Raw genomic sequence first — 24066 nt, 5'->3', positions numbered from 1 at the left:
ATTTATTAGGTGGCCTGTGCATTTACCATACATGGCTTTTGAAATCAGTTGGTATTTGGGCTGTCAAACAATTAAAACAATAAATTATGATTAATTGTGAGGTTAAAAAATGAATCATGATTAATCACAGTTGTAATCTTAAATAGTAACATACTGCAATTTATTTCAATATTTGTGTATGTTTTCTATATTTTCAAATACAGGAAGATGCTATGGGGCTTCAGCCCTGCTTGGGGCTTGTTTGGGGCACCACCACCCCTCCACCAGGCTGGGGCTTCAGCCCTCTTGCTGCCAATACCTCTCCCCACCTCAGCAGAGCTATGCGATTAACATGTTAAAAAAATGAACACATTAATTTTGTTTTCAGTTAATCACAGGTATTTGCTGCAGTTAAGACAGCCCTAGTTGGTATTTCATCTGACACTATGGTAAATGTTTCCTTATGTGTGGGTTAATAATGGATACATACACACATACTTCAAAAAGAAGCACCTAACTATCCATCAGAGGATTAGACAAGATGAAGAGTGCCATAAAAATTACACGAGTCCTCAAATGTTTTGCATAATTGGGTTGATATAATTAATTTATTTTAAGAAATAGAGAAAACTGAGACATGTAAATATCATGGGTAAGGTTTTTTTTCTACAACTCTTAGCCGAGGTGGAGGTAGGTAGGCACCTTTGTACCCTCCCAAACTAGTACTGCTACGGGCCTCTGTATCTCCTGGAGCATAATTTTTAGGGAGGCATGTAGGGCTCTCCAAATTACGGCAGCCTCCCTGGACTATGCTCTGAAGCACAGTGTTTATTATCAGTGCACGACTTGCCCCAGGACTTTTGAGCAGGTCCTACCATTGCAGCCTTATAGCAGTCTTACGCTATGCCTATGCAGGAGACACCTTCCTTGGCTAGATACAGAGCATCTAGGGCTCTTTCATCTGACACAAAAGCGCTGGAGCATGGGTAAGCATCTCTTTCCTTACATGATCACAGAGTTTGGAATACAGACTGGAGTTTCCCATGCTCTGCCACACAGTTCAATGCTTCCCACACAGATCTGGAGTTGCTAGCGAGGAGGCCTTCTTGAAATCATTACACCTATCAAAGGAGAAAGCAAATAAATATATTTTTCCAGTCATACACTGATTTACTTTATTGTAAAGGCTTCATTAAAAATGTTTTATTTAACTCTGTAAAAATTTCTTCTTTGTATTTTCTTCATTGAAAGGTTATTGGACATCAGTCTGTTTTCATGAATGAGCCAAGACTGTCTGATTTTAAACAAGTTCTTCTGCGAGAAGGCGTTCAAGCTGAATTTGTAGGGGGGGTACTTGTGTGCAACAACGTAGTGGCTGTTCGTAGGGTAAGTAAGTTGTTTTTAAAACTATCATAGAAGCTTGAATATATGGCAATCCTGGGGAACAGGGGTTGCTGGAAAATAAAATTTTATGGATAGCCAGTCTGTCAGCTGGCCCCATGCCACCCAGCCCTGTGGCAGCCGGCACTGGCAGTGGAGCTGGCTCTGCAGCAGCCTTCCCCTCTTCGCCAGCCCCAGCAGGCAGTCAGCTCCATGGCGGCCAGTGGACGGCCCTGCGGCTGCGAGCTTGGACGAAGCATCCAGTAGCTGGCTCCTCTCCGCCAGCCTCAGCTGGGTGGCCAGCAGCAGAGCAGATGCCGATTAGTTAAGAGTACCAGTTATGTAAATGCTGGATAACATGTCTTTTTACTGTATCTAGAATACATGCAACACACTGTGTGATAATATGCAAAGTACATCACTGTAAAGATAATAGATTTAAATATGTTTTTTGTTTCAGACTGAAACAGGGCGCATTGGGTTGGAAGGCTGTCTTTGCCAAGACTTCTATAAAATAAGGGATCTTTTATATGAGCAATATGCCATTGTTTAAACCTGGTGCTGTGAAGATGATGTCTTTACTTGAACTTTAAAGATAACGGGAATTTCTAACTTTTTATTTTTGTAGGTATCATTTTGTAATTTTCTAATTTCTATAGCGCATACTGGTTCTTCAGAAAAGTTAGATGTTAAAACCCAGTAAACTAACAGTTAGTTAATTGCTGTCAGAGGTCTATTTAAGACATCTATTGGTACAGTCCACATTGCTGGCTTTCAGACTGGTAAAAAAAATTGTTGCAAATACCATTGATATGCTATAGTTGAGATAAGCAGTTTGTTTTATGAACTTCCAAGAAGGATTTAACATGTCATAAATGTTCTCTTTGACAAGGCTTGGTATAACAAGTCTCCGACTAAGAATGCAATATAAAAAGAAGTCGTTTTCCTATTTTAAAAATATAAGAAAGTAGAAACGTCTTTTTGGGTTGTCTTTGATTTGTATGGGGCTGTTCTTCTGCTGAACAGTAGAAGTTTAAGTGAAAGTTTTCTAGACCATTGAAAATTTGCCAGTTGCTTAATAGTAACTTTCCTCCAGCGGGTAATTTGCACCTTTGTTAATATTGTAACTGCTTTGTGCTCCTGATAGGTACAGATCATTGTGAGATACTATTAAATGAAATCTCAATTTCATGGGTTAAAAAGGCAGCTTTAAAATGTTTCAATGTACTTACCACAGAATGATCAGAAAAACAAAAGTTATCTGACAGATTGCTAACCATGTCTTTTTGCATTTTCTAGCTACTGTATATGTATAACTTCTAGTTGTTCCAGTCTTTGTGCCAGGTATAAATATCGTTTGTGAATCTGGATTTACATGCTTTTAAAAAAAAAATCATCAAAACCAAACGTGTGCATTCCCTTACTTACACTAAGCAGTACATAATGACCTGAATTCAGGAAGATGTTCTGCCTGTAAGTCTGAATTCTTTGCTTTGTGAATTTATCCCCTTGGTAACAAGTTTTATACTATTTGTTTTTCTTATTGCTACCAGTGTGATTATAGCCACTGGTAGCAAAATTTGTTAGATATTTAGTTGACTGTGAACTGTCTTCGGTAATTGAATTTCTTGCTCTTCTGACTTGAAAACAGTGATGGAACACATGCAGAGCACTGATCTAGTATTGAGAAATTATTTTTTTATTCTCAGCTTTTGGTTTTAATCAATGTGGGAACCTTCTCTTTGTTATTACAACTTAAACTCGAGTTCTGCTTTTATTTGCTTATTTAAAAAAACCAAACAAAACTTTTAATGAAATATAGAAAACGAACTCTGTAGGCTGCTGCTGAAGTGAAAATGAGGCTGTTATTCGTTCTTGACTTTTAGGCTTTATATGGCTACTTTGCAAGTTGCCTCTTTATACTGTTTAAAAGTTGGATTAGGAATTAAAAAGAACTGGGATGAAAATTCAAAGCTTCTGACACAATATGTAAAATTTCCTTTAAAATATAATTGAAAAGAAATGGGTACATACATTTCTGTCTAGAAATAATCACAGAAATGTTTTAAGGTTTTTTTTGGTATTTTTGTTTTGATTTGTTTGTTTTTAGTTTTAGCCAACAGTTTAGAAAACGTTTTCCTTTTTGCCGTGTTGAAAATCAGACCTCTTTGTTAGCATTTGCTTCTTTAAAGAATGTTCCTAGCATTGGAAAGAATTTAGGAATTAGTTAACAGAAGATGGGAATTTGTTCCCCTTGAATATTTCACCCATATTTTTAAATACTGAAATTTTTTCATGCTGCAAACACTCATGACATAAAAGACCTTGAAGATATTCTTGTACAGGTGGGTGGTTCCTGGCATCTCCTTCCCTCCAGTTTTTATTTTCCCAGAAACATGCTTAATTGCTATATTTATTCATTAGGTATTTTGCATTTCTACTATAAATATGTATATAATGTATATTTAGATTTGCTACCTAGCAAAAATGCAGAAGAATATAGTCTTTAAAAAGCATTTTTAAAAATCCGTGGATGGAGACCTGGGGAGTCAAATTTTAATCGTACCATGGACTATCAAATTGTACACTTGTGGACAATAGTAATTTGCCACTCTAAGGTTAAATAAAATAAACTGTATTGTTTTTCCAAATGGGATGTTTCTTGCCTGCTGTTGCAAGTTGTGTTTAGTTGTGCAAGTTGTGTTTGAAAAGAGGTATCCATAGAAGCCTAAAATGTTATGGAAGACAAGCTCAGTATGAGAGGTTTAAACAGTAATCACCTGTTGTTACATAATCCTCTTAAATCGTGAAGTAGTCTGGCACTGTGGCTCAACAGCTGAACTATAATGAGCTGAGGAATTGCTAAAATTTTCTGCCAAAGGCTAATTTGTATTGCAAATCTGGTAAATGGGAATTAGAGTAAAGAAAGGATTTATGATTTCAGTGACATAAATCATACCTAATTAAGTGTTGTTCATCATTACGGGGAGCACGGGTTCATTAATGGCTGTTGGCCAAGATGGTTAGGGATGCCACCCCATGCTCCACATGTCTCTAGCTGTCAGAAGCTAGGACTGGAGGGCGGGATGATATTACCATGTTCTGTTCATTCTCTCCAAAGCATCTAGCTGAGGCCACTGTCAGAGACCGGACACTGGACTGATATAGCTGTTCTTACATTCTCAATGCAGATTTTTCAGATTGATGCAAATTTCTGTAAGATCGGATCTTGAAATGGCTATCTCTAAAGAATTTTAGAATTTGTTTTCTTGAATTGGCAATAAAACCTTTTGTAATTGTGTTCGACTAGGCAGCCCATCCTATCTATGTTTCTGGCAGAAATTTTTGACATTAGCTTTTTGTCCTTTTAGCACTATGTAAGAAGATACAAGGGAAAAAAAGATTGCTGTAGTGTAAATGCGGCCCATGTGATAAGCTTTTACACAAGCCAGTCCTAAGCCATTTATGGCCATATATGTTAAAATAAGGATCTTCAACTCCACCTTGAAACCAAGATGCAGGCAGTGTAGACCACAGATGCCATGTTCTGTTGTCAAGAAATGCTCTTAACCCGATTGTCAGATTTCATATCTTCTTAAAATAAACCCAGTGGGATTACTTAAACGGGTATTCCCATGCAAAGACAATTGCGGAGACCCAATTTTGGGGAAGCCAGTTCTCCCTCTCTTCTTCTCTTATGGAAAAATAATTATTGTAACAACACTATTGTTGTGGACTATTACTTTAGAATATCATAATTTTCTATAAAGTAATGGAAGATCTTTTAGGGTAGGTATTTGTTTCAGTGCTTATGGTAATCAGCCTTCTCCGTAACTAATTTTGAGCTCAGATTGGCTGCATGGCCTTCTCTAACCCTAACTGTCCTAAATGCTGTAGTAATACTGGAAGATCTTCAGTGTTTTTCAAGAGAGAACTCAACTGCTTTTTGCTTATGAGAATTAATATGTTTTGGTGATAGCCGGTGTTGAATCCCAACAAGGGGAGGCACTAGGCTAGCGAGTTGTTGTCTGCCAGTCTCTGCTGCAAGGAATTAAAGCTCTAGAGTATATTTGAAAAAACATCTGCATGGTGTGGGCCACAGGTTCTAGAGATGGCACGTTTCTATGGCTGTCTTCCCTCATGTTTGCGATTCTGTGATATGCCTATGGAAACTACAACAGTTACATGGAAAGATAGCATTAGAAAAGTATTTATGAATTTTCAGATGTCTTTATTTAGTAACTGTGAACAAGGAGGCTAGCCAGTACCATCTGATGAGCCAGCTCCCCGCCAGCAATCAGCAAGTGCTCCACAAACCACAGTCTGGAAATCTCTGCTTTTAAATATTCAGGCACATTTTTCTCTTCTGCTGTTCTTGAAGCAGTTGCAAAGCTAGTTGAGTGACTGCCAGTCACCTCTCCAGTTGTGGCACAAGAAGCCTGTCAGGTTATTCTTTGCTGGTGCACTACCCATAGAAACGTACTGTGGCATTCAGTAGTACACAGAGATGTGAGATAAATCAGCTTTGCTTCCCCATGCACCTCATTGGGTCAGATGAATAAACATTTCATTAAAAAAAAATCTACTCCAATCTATTTTCCTAACACATCAGATAAGCATGTGGAATAAGACAGTTCAGTTCTTTAGCTCCTCCCTCTATCCCCATGGATGCACATCAGGCCAAATCCTGGTTCCACTGCACTCTGGCAAAATTCCCACACTTAGCGGGAGTGGATTTTGACTTGTCCTTCAACTCTTATGTAATTTTATTATGCTTCAGTTTTTTTCATAATCCCCATGATTTTACTAAAGCACAGTATTGCAAATGCACTCCAAAGTAGCCAGTGGGCTTGAAATCATTTGTGTATCCTCTAAACCTCATAAGCTGATTAAAAGTGCTTAGGTTTTTTTATGTAACTAGATCTAAATTTAATTTTTATTACAGTCAAAAGAACAGTATGCTATTGCAAACCATGATCCTCATCACATTCTTCATAGAGTCAATGGTAAAACCACTGACTCCACTGTAATTGGCCCACAAATGAATGCAGAGGCTAGTAACTTGAGAAGTTAAAACAATAGTAGCAGAAGCAACATCTTGTAAGCTAAGTAAAGGCTTTTTTTACAGTTTCTGCTTCAAACTGGAAAGCTGCATAAGGAGCTCTTTAGTTATCTGAAAATTGAAAAGGAATTCTACAAAAGAGGGAAAATAGATAAATTGTGAGGGATATAAAAAAGAATAAAATGTAAAAGAATAGCATAAGCATATAGGGACAAAATCAAAAAGGTGTAGACATAAAGGCTATATCCACATGAGAAGCCTCTGTTGGAAGAGATTTCCCTGCAAAACTTCTGTCAATGGATTGCGTCTACACATAAAAGCAGATCGAAAGAGCAATCCACTCTGTCAACAGAGCAGCCAGACTGCCCACCCCCCTCTCACCAGAGCAGCTGACTGGAAGCTCTGCAAATGGCTGCCCAGTGAACTAGAAGCCCTGTCTGTTGACAAAAGGGCCCCAAAGCTTCTGCATGGCTATTTTGTCGACAGAACACTGTCAAAAGAGGTGTTATACCTGAACAAGCAGAGCATAATGCTGCCGGAGGATGTGCTAAGTTTTTTTGACAAACTGTCAACACAGTGCACCTTGCATGTAGATGCATCACGGTTTTGCTGGAAAAAGCCTCCCATGTAGATATAGCCAAAGTGAGTTATACCTATCTAGAGACATATACGGCTACAAGAGTTCTTTAAATATATGTTTAGGAGCAAAAGAAAGGAGAAAGGAAATGTAGGTCCTTTACATAGAGGGGAAGGAGAGCTAATGATGCCATCATGAAAACAGGTATTTATTGCCTGTTTTTCTTCCATTTTCACTACAAACATTAATGGTGATTAGGTATCGAACACAGAAATAAGGGCAAAGGAATGTAATCCAAAACAATAAAATCACAGTTTAGAAAGCATTTAGATAAGTTAAATGTGTTTACGTCACCAGAGTCTGATTTAATTCATAATTAGTTACTGAAGGAAGCAATTTCAGAACTGTTAGTAATTACCTTCAGGAGCTCACAGAAGAAAGGCAAGGCCTCAGATACTTGGAGAAGGCCAAACAACATAAAGTGTAGGGATTGGGGGGAATGAGAAAGAGAACCCAGGAAATTATAGACAGGTTCACATGTACTGGCTGCTTCTGGGCCCAGGATGTCTTCAGGCTCCTGATCCACTTTGGGCTCCACCCCTGCCCTTCCCCAAACTCTCTTCCACCTCCTCCTACCAGCTCCCATAAGCATTCCCCATCCCTGCTCCTCCCACATCCTCTTTGAGCTTCCTGCTCACCACAAAACATGCTGGTAACAGTGAGTGGAAAGTGCTGGGAGAGAGAACGAGTTAATAATCAGTGCAGTAAGTGAAAGATGGGGGTGGGAGAGAGGGGCATAGCTGGCTGGCTGGTGCATGCTGAGCACCTGCTATTTTTTTACATGGGTGCTGCAGCCCTGGAGCACTTATGCGTTTGGCACCTATGGATGTGTCAGCCTAGCTTTGGTACTTGGAAAAATATTGAAACAAACTTTTGATTTTATCAGTTTGTAAGAGCCTAGATCGTGGTATTCAGTTGTTTTCCAGGGGGCTGAAAAAGGCAATGTCCAAATCTTGGTGAGCCAAAGGCCACTCTCTAAGCTAACTGGGTTTTCAGGAGCTTGTTTTCTAGTGAAAGCATGTGTTCTCTAAATATAGGACAGGGCTATAACCTCCAACTCCTTTCCATTCCCAACCTCCTTCCCCTTCCCTCTTCTGGGATCCTTCTCATAAGTCTCTTCTCATGCAGGAGGTTCATAGGCTACTATGGGTAGGGGATATTGGAGTGAGTTATGTTCAAATACTAGAACGGGATTCTATTCCCAATATTCTTCATTCCTGAAGGCCAAGGGCACAGGGCTTGCCATGCAGTACAATTTGTGGCTTCAGGTTTTTGGCCCCCCTGCCAAGGCACAGTGCATGATTCAAGACCTGCCTTTTGAGGGCTTGTCCCTTTTTGCTGAGAAAATATTCCTATTTACATACCCTTAAAGTTTCCAAGGTCACACTGAAATCTGTGGCAATCCACAAGCCTGCCCCACAGCAGTGGCACTGTAGGCCCCAGCAGTCCACACACTCTACCAGACAACAGCAAGGTTGCCATAGCGGTCGTCATAATAACCAGAGGGGACCTTCCCCTCCTATTCCATGCAGCACAAGGATGCATCCACACCACCTCGCCGGCTTAAGCATCAGTTTTGAGGGTGAACCCGAGACCAGTGCACCTGACAATAGCTTGGAATTCTTCCCTGCTTTTAGAAATGACTGTCCCACTTTCACCATGCCTGGACTCAAGATTATCTCAGATTGTTGGGTCCTCAGCATGGTAGTAGTGGGATACTCTAGCCAATTCTGGTCCCACCCTTTCCACCAACCTCTTCAGAGACCCTTCTCATGAGCAGCTCCTTCAGGAGGTGCACTTGATGTGTATGTGCTTCCTGCTGTAGGTTTAACAGAGGAGGTCACTCAGAAGTTCGGGGATAAGGAGTTTTATTTCTGATACTTCATTCCCAAAGCCAATGGTGTGTTGTGCCCCTTTCTGGACCTCAGAAATCTAAATTCCTTCATTCAGAAGCTCTGGTTTGTATGGTCTCACTGTCCTCCATTATCCTTTCATTGGGTCCGAGGGACTAGTACGCCACCTTCAGTCTCAAGGATGTATATTTTCACATTTCCATTATTCTGGCCCACAGTCAGCTCCTCCATTTTGTAATGATCAACAGACATCACCAGTTCACAGTGCTACCCTTCAGTCTAGCCCCAGCTCCTTGAGTCTTCATGAAATGCATTGTTGTAGTGGTAGCATTTCTGCAAGGGAATTGAATACAGGCCTATCCATACCTGGATAATTGAATAATCAAGGGCAGGTTGAGGGAGCAGGTCCTCTGGTATCTGTACCTGGTCAAGGACATGATTTCCTGTCTGGTCTAATCTCAATGTACCAAAATCCAGTCTTACTCTCATGCAAAGACTTGAGTTCATTGGATCCCCTCTTGATTCTACCCAAGACCCAATTCCAGGCCATGGTGAACCTCATCTTCACACTGCAGAGATGCTTAATGATGACTGTGCAAATGTATGTGCCTTCTGAGGCACATGGCCTCTTGCACTTATGCTCTGTGCCATGCTCACTAATGCCTGCTCCAAGCACGACTGGTGTCTGTGTTCATGCCTTCCAGGAGCCTGCTCTACCATGTGGTCACAGTGCTGCCAGAGACCCTACAATCCCTCAATTGGTGGCTGCAACCAAAGTAGTGTGTGCACAGGGGTGTCCTATTTGTGGGCTCACAGCCAGAGATCATCTTGATGATAAATGCCTCAGATATGGCGTGGGGGGCACACTTAGACAACAGGCCTACACAGGGACTCTGGTCTTGCACAGATGTGTAGTTGCATATCAACATTTGGGAGCTCCAGGCAGTCTGGCTCGCTCGCCAGGCGTTCCTGCCTCAGCTTCATGGCAAGTGTGCCCTTTTAATGACAGCTGCACAGTGATGTTTTATATTAATCAGCAGGGTGATGCTCATTCTTCTCCCCTGTTCAGGGAAGGCCATCACACTGTGGGACCTTTGCATCTCTCTCAATATTCACTAGCTAGTCTTGTACCTTCTGGGAGCACAGCACAACTTTGTAGATCACCTTAGCCTGTCCTTTCACTCTTTAAAACTGTATAAGTGGAATATGCATGCTGTGACCAAAAGGAACCAACCAGCATTTATTTTCCTGTGCTTTGTTCCAGGCACTTTACACATAACAAGCTAATATATATAACTGTCTATATGGACAGATAATTAATATAAAGAGTATCACCTACTGACATTGTTTATAAATTTGTAGGACTAGTAAAGCTGCTGTTGTGCCTTACAAGTGACTTCCAGATTACACAGCTTTTCCTTTGGTTTACAGTTTTGCTGTGATTGTCTGAGCCAGGGCTAAGATGATAAACAATGTCAGCTCTTGAAAACATTGAATCCTATCTCCTCTGCAGAAACTCCTGAGTGCTACTTAAACATCTTTTTGTTCAACGTCAGAGATGAGCAGCCAAAAGGACTGAGCTCGGTGCTGTAGGATGAAGAAGAGATGTCTGCCTTAGTACTCTATTGGTAGAAAAGCTGAACACCTGGGCTAGGAAGAAGAACTCAACCCTTTGGGTAGAAGCTGAGAAGAATGATCCAAATTTCTCAAAAAAATTGAGGAAGCTCAGCTGTAGATCTGCACTTTGTGACCTGGGCCCATAGAAATGGAGGAGAGATGGACATTTTGGTTATAGCATGATAGATATTTTTTCTAACATTCCAGCAGACTCAACCACTTCATAGTGATTGCTACTTACAGACTGTTTATAACCCATGGAAATTTAGTCCAGATGACTATTTATAGTTCAGCCAGCTCTGTGGGTGAAATCTAACTTTATTAACAAGACTTAAGTTTTGGTTGTTGAGTTTTTGGTTTTTTTGGCAATGGTGTAGAAGTTCTGCAAGGGTGGCACATTGCCCCTTTTTGTCCTTTTGGGGAAGTACTTGATTCCCCGAAAGCTTTTTTCAGCCAATGCAATAGATCAATGTAGCTCAACTGGATGAGGTTACTGAAGGCAAGTGAGGTTTACTATGTCTGCCAGCTAGTGGCCTGTTTCATTACATGGAATTAGTGTGAAGAAGGCTTGTAACGTGGAATGTCATCAGAGTGCTGAAACTCAAACCAGACAGTTGTGGTCTTTAAACAGGAGCTCTACCAAGTGAGCTAAACAAAAGCTTCCTGCTTACTAAGCCAATGAAAGCTATACTAAACATTCCAGGGGATGAAGATGTTTTTGTAAAATCACAGAAGATTTCTCTTGGAGATTTCTCAGAGATATTCTATGTTCCTGTTGGTTTGATGCCTGTAATTTATATCTGTACAGAGTTCAAAACTGTTTGCAAAAATGGAGTAAAAAGGCTGAAGATTGTAGAAGTGTAAAACTGAGGCAAAACACTTTCAGAATTCTGCTGTAAAATGGGTACTCTGAAGATATTAGACTTCACAGGAAAGAAAAATGCCACATTTCCTTTGATAATGTTGCCATTCTGCATATTTAGATCCATGATCCTGAAAGATTTTCCCAAACTTGAAAATTTTGGAACGAAGTTTTCTTGTTGTTTTAATTATATACATTCAGGCATATTTTTGGGGGGGGTCTGATGGCTTTTTTTTAGTTTTAAAAGACCAGAATAGCTCAACTCAAGACAAATGCAGTGCTCTAGAATTGCCTCTTTCATGAATACATTGAGACTTTAATAACAAGCAATACCCCATCCAGGAGGGGAGTCTCCTGAAATGGAGATCACTTCCCTATCAAGGTATGCATCTGCTCTGGAAAATGCTGTAATAGCATAATGGTCCATAATTTGCACAGATGGTCATGTGGCTGCCCTGCAAATGCCCAATATGGAATGTCACTGAGGAATACTATCGGCACCACTTGCGCTGTCGTCAGATAAGCCCACATTTGTTGAAGAGGTGTAGTTGAAGCTATCTTATATGCAATCTTATGATGTCCATCTAGAAACAATATGTGCAGAGATCTCATGCCTGCATGTGACATAAACAGGCAAGGCAAAGCATGAACTTGTTTAGACCTGTCTAGATAAAAGGCTGACCATCACCTGGTTTCCACAATATGGAGATGCTCTTCCTCAGGAGAAGAGTGTGGCTAAGAGAAAAACACAAGCAAATCAACTGCCTGATGCAGATGAAACTCAGAGACCACCACGGACAAAAGCTTTGGATGTGGTCACGGCAATGCCTTGTCCTTGCAGAACTAAGTGCAGAAGGAAAATATATTAAAATAAGGAACAATTAAGAAGAAGCAATACTTACAATGTTTAATTTATATGAAATCAAAATTAAATGAACACTACTCTTTGAGTACCTGTATTCTCATCCTTTCTAACAGCTCAAGCTGGTGAACGCCCATAATACATGCTAGCCACGCATGGCTCAGCTTTAGAATGCTAAACAAATCTAGGAGTCAATTAGAAATAGTGCAAAAATTATGGGATGCAGTGTGAGAGGCTCAGGGCAGTGGGCTGGGGATATGAGGGTGCAGAAGGCAGGATTAGGGTATGAGATGCTCAGGGCACTGGATTGGATTGAGTAGGGTGTGTTAGGACAGGGTTCTAGGGACGTGGAGGTGCAGGAATCAGGGTTGGGTTGCAATGTGTGGGGTGCAGAAGTTAGGGTAGCGGCCTGGGGAGGTCAGAGTTTCAAGAGTAAGGGTTTGGGGCATGTGAGGGGCCCAAAGCAAGGCATCAGAGTTCATGGGGGGGCTCAGGGCAGGGCATTGGGCGGGGGCAAAGGAGGCTGGGATTGGGAGTTAGGGAGTTCGTGTGGAGTGGGGATGACCGTGGGGCCAGGTCCTCTTACCTGGTTGATGATTTTATATCTTGGTGGTCTTTTGCAGAATTTGTTTTAAAAAAAAAAACCCTGATCATCCAAGCATTTAAGGCTAAAGATGAATAGTCAGATTGTGCAGCTAAATATCTAAAAAAGGATTTTTAAATATGCAATTTTAGAATCTACAGCCACAAACTCATGAAATATTTGAAGCAAAATTTAAACTAAGATCTTTTAGACGTAATACACGACTGTTTTCTCTTCCAATAAATTCATGGTTGACACATGCCTGTATAATACTTTTAATTACCAATTAATATTTGTTTCACCAGTTCTGTGTTCTGCTAATAGGTCTGACAAGCTGGAAAGGTGTCACTTCTAAGCTAACAAAATCACTTTCAGGGGAAGAGTCATGAGTCTGCAAGCTACTGTTGTGTGAGAGCCTGCAGATCCTTTTCTGTCAAACTACTGCTTAACTGGTGGTCCCCAGCCCGTAGTAGTGCTTGGGATTCTTCCATCCAAAGTGAAAGACTCTGCACTTGTCCTTGTTGAACCTCATCAGATTTCTTTTTGGCACCATCTTCCAATTTGTCTAGGTCAGTCTGGACCCTATCCCTACCCTCCAATGTATCCACCTCTGTATTTCTGTAGTTCCCTGGGATTGCCCTTTCTCCCCCTCCTCTCATTTTTTTTTTATTGATGGGCACTACATTTGACTTTTTTCAAATCATGCAGGACCTTCCTGGATCGCCACAAATTTTCAGATAATGGACAAATGCTCTGCAATGACATCTGCTAGCTTCCTCAGCACCCTCAGAGTCATTAAATCTGGCCCCAGGGATTTGTGTATGTCCAGCTTCTCTAAATAATTCTTTACCGGTTCTTTCTCCACTGAGGGCTGCCCACCTCCTTCCCATTCTATGTTACTTAGCACAGTAATCTGGGAGCTGACCTGGTCTGTGAAGACAGAGGGGGAAAAAATTGAACATTTCAGCATTTTCCACATCATCTGTCACTAAGTTACCTCCCTCATCCAGTAAGAGTCACATACCCTCCCTGATCTCCCTCTTATTGCTAATGTGCCTGTAGAAACCTTTCTTGTTAATGTCCCTTGCTGGCTGTAATACCAGTTGCATGTTGGCCTTCCTGATTATACCCCTGCATTCTTGAGCAATATATTTATACTCTTCCCTAGTCATCTGTCCAAGTTTTTACTACTTGTAAGCTTCTTTGGTCATATCCTGAATTCTAGCTCTAGGTAAGCGGAGCGCTTCTCAAGATCCTCAGTCAGGATGGCAGATGGCTGACTCCCTCATAAACAAACACACACAAATCATTTAGGGTGCGTGTACACTAGCAAGTACGTTTGAAATCCAGATCAAAAGAGTGAGTTCTTTCGAAAGAGCCCATGGAGCATCTACACACACATGGTGCTCTTTCGAAATTAACTTCAGAAGAGCTCCCCCATTCTTTCGAAGTCAGTCCTCCCATCCCGGGATGGGAAGAGTGCCCTCCTTTGAAAGATTATTTCAAAAGAGTGCATGTGTAAACACTGCACGGCCCACTCTTTCAAAAGAGTGGGTCCTCCATGGCTGCAATCAGCTGGCAGGCGGCGGTGCCACTCCCAGCACAAGTGGAGCTCTATGGCTCCAGTGTCCGGCCGTGTTTCAGGATGCAGGCTCCCAGAAGCCCTCAGGCAGGAAGCTGAGAGCGTGCAGGCAGGAGGGAGCCCACGCTGCTGCACAGCCTGCTCCCTGGCACGAGGCACCAGCCAGCCCTGAGCCCTCCTCAGCACCACGGCCAGCGCCCCCGACCCCTGCCAATCCCAGGGGCCCCCCAAAGAAACTGGGGAGCCCTCCCAAGAGGAGAGCCAGCCCTCCAAGTGCCGCCCCCACTCCTGGACCGATGCTAAGGTGTGGGACCTCCTTGCCCTCTGGGCAGAAGAAGACATCTTGCACCAGATGGGGGTCCAATGCAGGAACGTGTTGGCATTCCAGCGCCTTGCCACAGGCCTTACCAGCCGGGGTCACCCCACCTGGACCCTGGACAAGGTGAGGTCTAAGGTGAAGGAGCTGCACCAGGGTTACTGTAGGGCCTGGGACACAGCGGGGCAGCACCCACCAGCTGCCCCTACTATAAAGATCTGAACCGCCTACTTGGGCCCAAGGAGGTGGGACCCCTGGCCATACTGTTGGACACAATGGTTCTGGCATCCGAGCAGGAGCCCGAAATGGGGACAGAGGAGGCTGGAGACCACCAGCGATGACAAAGGCTCAAGCGAGGGGGACCTCGTCATTGACATCCCATCTGGGCCATCCAGCCAGGCCCTAGCTGTCTGTACCTTGCCTGACTTCCTGGAGGGACCCACAGGTAGGTGGCCTGCACACCAGCCACCCCGGGACTGAGGAGGGGGCATCTGGTCTCGCCCAGGGTTGCCGCAGCCCCCCCACATGCCCACCACTCCGGGGACTGTGGACTCCAGACAGCCGTGTTCCCCAGGCCTGGACGGGGGTTTGACACATGTCACTCAGCACCATGTGGGCGGGACAGCCTCACAGACCAGTGGCTGTGGAGGGACCGGGGGGTTAGCGGGGGACAGCCAGTGCCCTTGGCACCCATGCAAGGAACCTCGGGACATGGATATCACGGGGCACCCGGTGGGGGCGGGGCACAAGGTTCAGTGCTTGGGACTCATGGCCCCCCTCTCCCCTGCTCTCCCCTTTTATCTCCACAGCTCCTGTAGCCAGCAGCCGGACCAGCCCCAACACTGAGGGTGAGGGGGAGCTACCCAGACCCCATGCTGTGTCTGCGCGGGTCCGCCACCAGGCCGTCCGCTGGCTCCACTTGGGTGGGGAGGGAGATACAGGGGAGGCTGCCCACGCTGTAGCACTGTGGGACCTTTCCAGTGTGCTGAGGGAGTGGCTGGAGATGGAGCGGCAGGCCTGGGACCGGGTGGTGGCCAATCTCGACACCCTGACCCCGGCCAGCCACCTGACCCCAACCGCCACCCCATTGCCATCCACTCCTGCAGCCGCTCCTCCTGCTCCCACTCCCCCATCCGCCCATCACCCACCCACCCTCCTATCTCCTCTGTCCTGTGCTCAGCCTCCCCCCTTCCAACCTACCCCCAACTCCCCAGTCCACCGTCCGACCCCACCACCCACAGTGAACCCCCCCTGCAAATGCCCAACCTCGCTGCCCTGATCCCGACCCACCTGCCCCCAGCCGACCTTGTCCAGCCCCACATGCTGCTGGCAAGGGCTGGCCAGGGGGAGGCTGTGTCTCCCACCCCCCGCTCCCCTGTGCTGACCTTGCACAGGCCTTGCCCCAGGTGCCCCCCTACCTGCCCATGGCACCGGCCCCAATGGGGCCCCCGGATATGGGGGGGATGGGCAGGGCGTGGGCAATGGGGATCACGCCCATTGAGCCCCCAGGAGCACTAAGCTGCCCCCTCCTGGGAGCACACCCGGGGCCTCTCCACCCCTGTAAATAGTTACCCTCTGCCCCCATCACCCATTCCGTCTCCCTGTAAATAGTCGTCAAGAAGACTTGCTTTGTTGTTTATATAAAATGTTTATTTTTGTGTTCCACCCCATGTCCCCTGTGCATGTGTGGTGGGGAGAGTGTGCAGTGTGGTGGTGTTTGTGTGTGCATGTGTGTGCGCGTTTGCAGGATAGCTTGCCATGCGCCCTACTCAAAGGCCCGGCACATGGCCTCCTGGATCCAAACCCCGTCCTGCTGGGCCAGGAGATACAGGGCAGCAGGGGGCTGCTCGTACCCATGCCCCAGCTGGGCAGCTCACCCCTGCATGTAGGGCTCATTCTTGCCCTCCATGAGGTTATGCAGGGTGCAGCAGGCCCCGACCACTGCCGGGACATTGGCCAGGCCCACCTCCAGCCTCTTGTGGAGGCACCTGAAGCACCCCTTGAGGTGACTGAACGCCCACTCCATGGTATTTCGGGCCCAGTTCAGCCGCTCATTAAAACGGCCCTGGCTCAGCTGGGTGTGCCCTGTGTATGGCCTGATGAGCCAGGCCTGCAGGGGATAGAACATAAGAACATAAGAACATAAGAATGGCCATACTGGGTCAGACCAAAGGTCCATCAAGCCCAGCATCCCATCTGCCGACGGTGGCCAATGCCAGGTGCCCCAGAGAAGGAGAACAGAAGACAAGTGATTTATCTCGTGCCATCCATCTCCTGCCCTTGTACTGAAGGCTAGGGCACCATACTTTATCCCTGGCTAATAGCCATTTATGGACCTGACCTGCAAAAATTTATCAAGCTCTTTTTTAAACCCTAATAGAGTCCTGGCCTTCACAGCCTCCTCGGGCAAGGAGTTCCACAGGTTGACTGTGCGCTGTGTGAAGAAAAATTTCCTTTTATTAGTTTTGAACCTACTACCCATCAATTTCATTTGGTGTCCCCTAGTTCTTGTATTATGGGAAAAGGTAAATAATTTTTCTATATTCACTTTCTCCACACCATTCATGATTTTATATACCTCTATCATATCGCCCCTCAATCGCCTCTTTTCCAAACTGAAAAGTCCCAGTCTCTCTAGCCTCTCCCCATATGGGACCCTTTCCAAGCCCCTAATCATCTTAGTCGCTCTTTTCTGAACCTTTTCTAATGCCAATATATCTTTTTTGAGGTGAGGAGACCACATCTGCACGCAGTACTCGAGATGTGGGCGTACCATAGTTTTATATAGGGGAAGTATGATATCTTTTGTCTTATTATCGATCCCTTTTTTAATAATTCCTAACATCCTATTTGCCTTACTAACTGCCGCTGCACACTGCGTGGATGTCTTCAGAGAACTATCCACTATAACTCCAAGATCCCTTTCCTGATCTGTCGTAGCTAAATTTGACCCCATCATGTAGTACGTGTAATTTGGGTTATTTTTTCCAACATGCATTACCTTACACTTACCCACATTAAATTTCATTTGCCATTTTGCTGCCCACTCACTCAGTTTGCTGAGATCTTTTTGTAGTTCTTCACAATCCCTTTTGCTTTTGACTGTCCTGAACAACTTGGTGTCATCTGCAAACTTTGCCACCTCACTGCTTACCTCATTTTCTAGATCATTGATGAACAAATTGAACAGGATCGGTCCCAGGACTGAGCCCTGGGGAACACCACTAGTTACCCCCCTCCATTGTGAAAATTTACCATTTATTCCCACCCTTTGTTTTCTGTCTTTTAACCAATTCCCGATCCATGAAAGGACCTTTCCTCCTATCCCATGACCACCTAATTTACATAAAAGCCTTTGGTGTGGGACCGTGTCAAAGGCTTTCTGGAAATCTAGGTATATTATGTCCACTGGGTGCCCCTTGTCCGCATGTTTATTAACCCCTTCAAAGAATTCTAATAGATTAGACAGACACGACTTCCCTCTGCAGAAACCATGCTGCCATACACGGTGGCATTGTCTTGTCCCTGACAGGCAGCTCCCACTGAGGGAGGAAGGTCCCCTCGGCCATGCTGTGTCCCAGTCCTGAGTTCCTGAAAACTCTGGCATCATGGGCACGGCCGGACCAGCCCATGCAGATGTCCTAGAACCGGCCATTGGCATCAATGAGCGCCTGCAGGGCTACGGAGTGGTAGCCCTTCTGATTCACATAGGGCCTGTGACTGTGCTCTGGGGTCCTGATAATGATGTGGGTGCTGTCCAGGACCCTGAAGCAGGTAGGGAAGTCCAGCTGCTGGAAGCCCTTCATGGCGTTGTCCAGGTCCCTGATGGGACCAACTGCCGCAGGAGCACCTTGTTGATGGCATGGATGACCTGTGGGGTGGTGAGGGGGCATGCTCGTGAGTGTGGCCTGGGCTGCATCCTGCACACCCACCCTCCACCACTCCCAACCCCTGTCCCTGGCAGGGGGTGCCCTGCCACTCCCCAATAGGGCTACTTGCTGGGGTGCCCCCTGCCCCTGCTCCCCACATGCAGTGTGGGTGTGACCCAGCCATAGTTTATCTTGATGAGGATTGCCCCAACGGTGGCCTTGCCCACCCCGAACTGGTGGCTGACGGATCGGTAAAGGTCTGGGGTGGCCAGCTTCCATAGGGCTATGGCCACCCTTTTCTGCAGAGAGAGTGCTGGCCTCATGCAGGTAGCCTGGTGCTGAAGGACTGGGGCGAGCCAGTGGCACAGGTCCAAGAATGTCCCCTTGATCATCCTGAAGTTCTGCAGCCACTGGTTGTCGCCTCAGTCGTCCAGTACCAGTCGGTCCCACCAGTCGTTGCTTGTGAGGAAGCTCCACAGGTGGTGGGTGACCCAGGGGACAGGCTGGGGATATCACGTCCTGAGGACGGCCTCCAGGAGGGTGGATAGCAGAGTAGCCACCTGGAGCTGCTGGAGCACAGTGGCCAGGACCGCGGCCAGTGTGCTGGACATGGCCTCAATGCTGGGGTGCTGCTGCTGCTTGGGGTCCATGAGGGCCCGGGATGTCTGCTCCGTGCTCTCTCTCTCTTTTCTCTGCGTGGGGACAGGTCTGTAGGGGGGCCTTTTAAGGGGGCAGTGGGTGGCAGCCCTGGAAGGGCTCATCCACCATGTGACCTAAAGGATGACCCCTAAAGGATCAAAACTTTGGTCCCTGCTGGCATTTGTGGATGCTCCATTTTGAAAGGGCATCTTTTGATGTTCTCTTTTGAAAGACGTTCTTTTGAAACAGAGCTGCAGTGTAGACGCACCCTTAATGAGGAGGAATGCCTACCCTGATCTAAATCATATGTACTGAAGGAGGGCTAGATCAGTGGTTAGAGTATTGGCCTGCTTAAACCCAGGATTGTGAGCTCAGTCCCTGTGGGGGCCAGTTAGGAGTCTTGGGCAAATAGATTTAAAAAAAAAATCAGTCAGGGATGGTGATAGGTCTTGCTGTGAGTGCAGGGGACTGGACTTGATGGCCTCTCAAGGTTCCTTCCAGCTCTCTGAGGTGTATGTCTTCTGGTCCTTTACCCATTGTTGTAAATCACCTTTGAGTGATGCATGTTTATGAATCATTTTCAATTGGTACTTCAGATACACTTTTTTTTTCCACCTGTGCATTGTAATTGGCTAACATATGCTGAGCTATAACATGGGAACCTTTGGGGATTCTGTACTTTGAGACACTGGAGGAATCTTGACAGGGAAAAATTTAACAGGTCCTATGATTCATGGTACAACTCCAGTGTGTGATTTATGCCCAAGATATTTCCTAAAATCCTACAAAGGCTCTCTTGAACGGCTGTAATATATATATATTTTTTGCTACTCTAACTAGAATAAAATTTTCCCTTGTACAAATTAAACATGTTCCAGTGGTGTTTTTGTATTTGATATGACATTTGTTTATGAACAAATTACACTCACTAATAATCTTAAATTGCAGCAACTTAAAACTTCATTTCTGACATCTGAGTTGAAAAGGGTAGTTGTTTTTTTCTTTCTAATTTTAAACTTACTTTCCTACAGCTGTTTGAAACCTCCTGCAATGCTTCAGGAAATGTTAATTCCTTTTCTTTTCATGTATTTTTCCTTTGAATAGAAGTGTCTTAGTAACTTATCCCTAGTTTAGAAACAAAAGCAGTTTCAAAAGTGTTATCTAAGTGAAATAATTTGTAGTGTGGTAGATAGCAATCCACCATTCTAGTCTGAGCCTAGCATAGCTAAGACAAAGCGGAACCTATGGAAAACATAAGGAGAGAGATACTCAGATTATGGATAGAAGTTTGGACAAGATCTGTTTGCTAAGAGCACTTTACGTGATTGTCCAACTACATAACATTTCCAGTGTGGTCATCTCTGTATTCTGGTAGAATATGCAAGATCAGACCCTGACACTCAGCTTTGGGAGGTACTTAAAAGCACAAATAGCTAGAATAAACCCTATCCATGACAACCAAATGCTCCAATCAGCACTGGAATCTTATAATGCTAGGTGCTGTACAAACACTTGAGCCGTGTCTACATTAGACCCTTCCTTTCAGAAGGGGCACGGTAATGAGTGAGGTGGGAAGATGCTAATGAGGAGTTTGCATGAATATGCAGTGCCTCATTAGCATAATGATGGCCCCAGAGATTCAAAAGTGCTGCTTTTGAAATGCACACCATCCATGTAGATGGGGGCCTTTAGAAAGGACCCCACAGTCTTTGAAAGCCCCTTATTCCTATTTGGTTTTAGGAATAAGGGGTTTTTGAAGATCGAGGGTCCTTCAAAAGACCCCTGTCTACATGGGTGGCGCACAATTCGAAAGCAGCACTTTTGAATCACTGTTGCTATCATTATGCTAACAAGGCACTGCATATTTATGGCCGTGCCTCATTAACATATTCCAACCTCACTTATTATCATATCCCTTCTGAAAGTAAGGGGCTAGTGTAGACATAGCCTTGCTAAGAGATACTCCCTACCTTGAAGAGTTTATAGAGTAAACTGAAAAGATGGACAAATTGGAGAGGATGAAAGAAAGATACTATCTCAGTTTTACAGATGAGATGCTGACACATAGACAGTTTGTGGCTTTGGAAAAGTTGCTAAATGAGTCTGAGTCAGAACTAAGAACTGAACGCAGATCTGAGTCCCATCATTGCCTCACCCATAAGACCCACCCTCTTTCTCAAAACAACAGGCTATAACTTGAGTATACTAGAAGGATGGTCTATAATGAACCAAATCACCACCTCCTTATTGCAGGACCACGCCAAACAGGGACTTCCATTGAAATCAGATTATTCCCTCATGGCTGGATTTGACTGTTGTAGAGTCTGTGGTACAAAGGGACTAAAGTTTTGCAGACAGTTAGGCCCAGAATAATAACTAGCAGGTTCATGATGTTCCATTAGTGACATTTTGGTGTACTCCTTCCTAACACCCGTAAATCTCCTTCCTATTTCCTGGTTATCCAACTTGTGAAAAAGTCAGGCTGGATGGCAGCAGGAGGGTCCCTGAAGGCCAATGTATTAAACCTAGGCTGTTAAAGGCCATTTTTCCTACAAACTGAGAATGGGTTCTCTCAGGTGAATTAGGGACACATGAAGCCAGTTCAGGACTGCATGAGGCTTTTCTAAACCCCTCCTCTAGTGTGTATGAGAGAGAGAGAGAGAGAGAGGGAGAGAAAGATAAGCTACTGCCAGGATTGAGCTAGCAGGGAATGACGCAGCTAAACTTGAGTGCTAGTAATGAAAGAACAGACACTCCAGGGCAGCCAATAGCATGACACATTGCACTAATGAAAGGTAGCCCCTGGGTTTTTGCATATGAGATTGTTTTCTTTTTGTTTGGTGGAGAATTGCTGCTTAAGCCAACCCTCAGGCCTACCTTGCAAGCAGGACCAAGGGAGCACAGAAGGAGAAAGGCAAACCTGATTACCCCAGGCCCACCATCACTACTGGAGGAAGCACTAAAGCTGGTGAGAGAAAAGAGGTGTCTTGTCACAGCCTCTATAAATGTATAACAAACTGGCCACAACTTGTAACCAGCAAAACTTTTGTCCTTGTCTAAAGCAGGATTTATGTAACTCTCGTTTAAGAGGGAACTACAGTACATGATTTTCTCTAGATTGGTAATTTGTACAGAGTATGACATTTCTTGGAACCAAACCATGTCTAGATTAATCATGTAACTTAATACATAATTAGGCAGGCTTGAGACAGCCAAGTTTAAGAGCCACAGATTGTTAATTCCTGTCAGGCTAGTGACTTAGTTTCTGCTTGCCAGCCAGCAACAACGTGTGAATGGAACATGAGCTGCAGCTGTACAAGAAACCAGCTGTCCTGTGTTTTCAGTTACATTTTGATGTTTGCTTTTGTCAAGTTCAGTATTGGAGTACCTGTCCCACAGCAAGCAGGAGTGAGGGACCGCTAGAGCTAGAGCCTCAGAGGCAGGTCTTAAAAGCTATTTAGGCACTGCAAGATGCAGATAAGCACACTGAGTGCTATTGCAGGTGTGGGGCTACTCAATTAGTTGATTTCTCTTTCATGAGGTCTACAGGAATTAGGCATCTGACCTGTTTAGGTGCTTTTGCAAGTGCTATGGAAGTGCCTATCTGCAGCTTTAGGCACTTAAATGTGTTTGAAAATCTAGCCCCAAAGCCTTGTCTAGAATGTGTTAATTGGTTACCACAACACATTTGTAAAGGCTAATGTAGACACACGGAAGAAATTTTTCTGAAGTGTCTACATTAGCATTCACAATGATATTAACTGATTGTCAATTAACATGTTATCACAAGTTACAACATGACCAAAATAAGGAGAGAAGGCCAGTGACTCATTTGACAGTGGGTAACTTTTTACAAACACCTCCTTACTGCCATTTCCTCATCAGGTAAAGAAGCGTAAAAAGGTTTACAAAGCTGTTCAGGCATTTGAACACTGCAAAACGAACAAACAAACAAAAAAAGCCCCACAAATTTTGAGAATAGTAGTTTCTGAGACTTAAAGGCTGTGGCTACACTAGCACCCCCCTTTTGAAAGGTGGATGATAATGAGGTGCTGCCATGCATACGCAGTGCCTCATTTGCATAATAGCAGCGGTGCGCATTTCGAAAGTGCTGCTTTCGAAATGCATGCTGCCAGCATAGGTGGGGGCCTTTCAAAAGGACCCCCCCGGATTTCAAAAGCCCCTTCTTCCTATTTGGTTTTGGGAAGAAGGGGCTTTTGCAGTCTGGGGGTTCCTTTCGAAAGGGCCCCATCTACACCAGCAACGTGCATTTCAAAAGCAGCATTTTTGAAACGTGCGCTGCTGCCGTTACGTTAATGAAGTGCTGCATATGCATGGCAGTGCCTCATTAGCATCTGCTGAAGTGGCTCATCAGCATCCCCATTTCAAAAGGGGAATACTAGTGGAGCCATGGCCAAAGAGATGCGTGGCCGACTCATTCATACCCAGCAGTCTTGTAGTACTTTAGAGAGTAACAAATTTATTAGGTCATGAGCTTTCGTGGGTACAACCCATTTCCTCAAATAAAGGTTTTAGAAAGTTCTGGTACCTCTAGTATTTCACTCGCCTGTTTCAAGGCCCCAGTGCAGAAAGGTATTTAAATACATATACCTAAATTTAGGTGCATCAATAATTCCATTGATTTCAGTCGGATTATTCATATGCTTAAGTACATTTGATAAATCTGGGCCTTGATTATGAGAGATTCTGATCCACTCTTGTTGAAGTTAATTGGAATCTTTCCAATGAATTAAGTGGGGGCTGAGTCAGCCCCAGAGTCATGAAACAACAAGGAAGCTTTTCCCATCTGTCTCCTAGGCTGTGT

The 24066-nt window shown here is 44.5% G+C and overlaps 1 protein-coding gene across 4 annotated transcripts in view; it reads left to right on the top strand.

The window, feature by feature from the left end:
- Positions 1–12334, top strand: part of CPSF2 (cleavage and polyadenylation specific factor 2) — a 32827-nt gene extending 20493 nt beyond the window's left edge. For 3 of the 4 annotated variants that reach the window (XM_074996602.1, XM_074996604.1, XM_074996605.1), the window contains 2 exons: positions 1231–1365; positions 1820–4000. In XM_074996602.1, coding sequence (XP_074852703.1) covers positions 1231–1365; positions 1820–1912 — 228 coding nt within the window. In that variant the 3' untranslated portion in view covers positions 1913–4000. Of the gene's footprint in view, positions 1–1230; positions 1366–1819; positions 4001–10424 lie in introns of those variants that run through there. The other variant, XR_012645905.1, reaches the window with a different exon arrangement.
- Positions 12335–24066: the final 11732 nt, after the last annotated feature.

The sequence above is a fragment of the Carettochelys insculpta genome, chromosome 6, assembly GCF_033958435.1.
Source record: "Carettochelys insculpta isolate YL-2023 chromosome 6, ASM3395843v1, whole genome shotgun sequence".
In the NCBI taxonomy this organism is placed as follows: Eukaryota; Metazoa; Chordata; order Testudines; family Carettochelyidae; genus Carettochelys; species Carettochelys insculpta.
The sequence above is the reverse complement of the archived record's forward strand: the minus strand, read 5'-3'. Positions and strand labels throughout refer to the sequence as shown.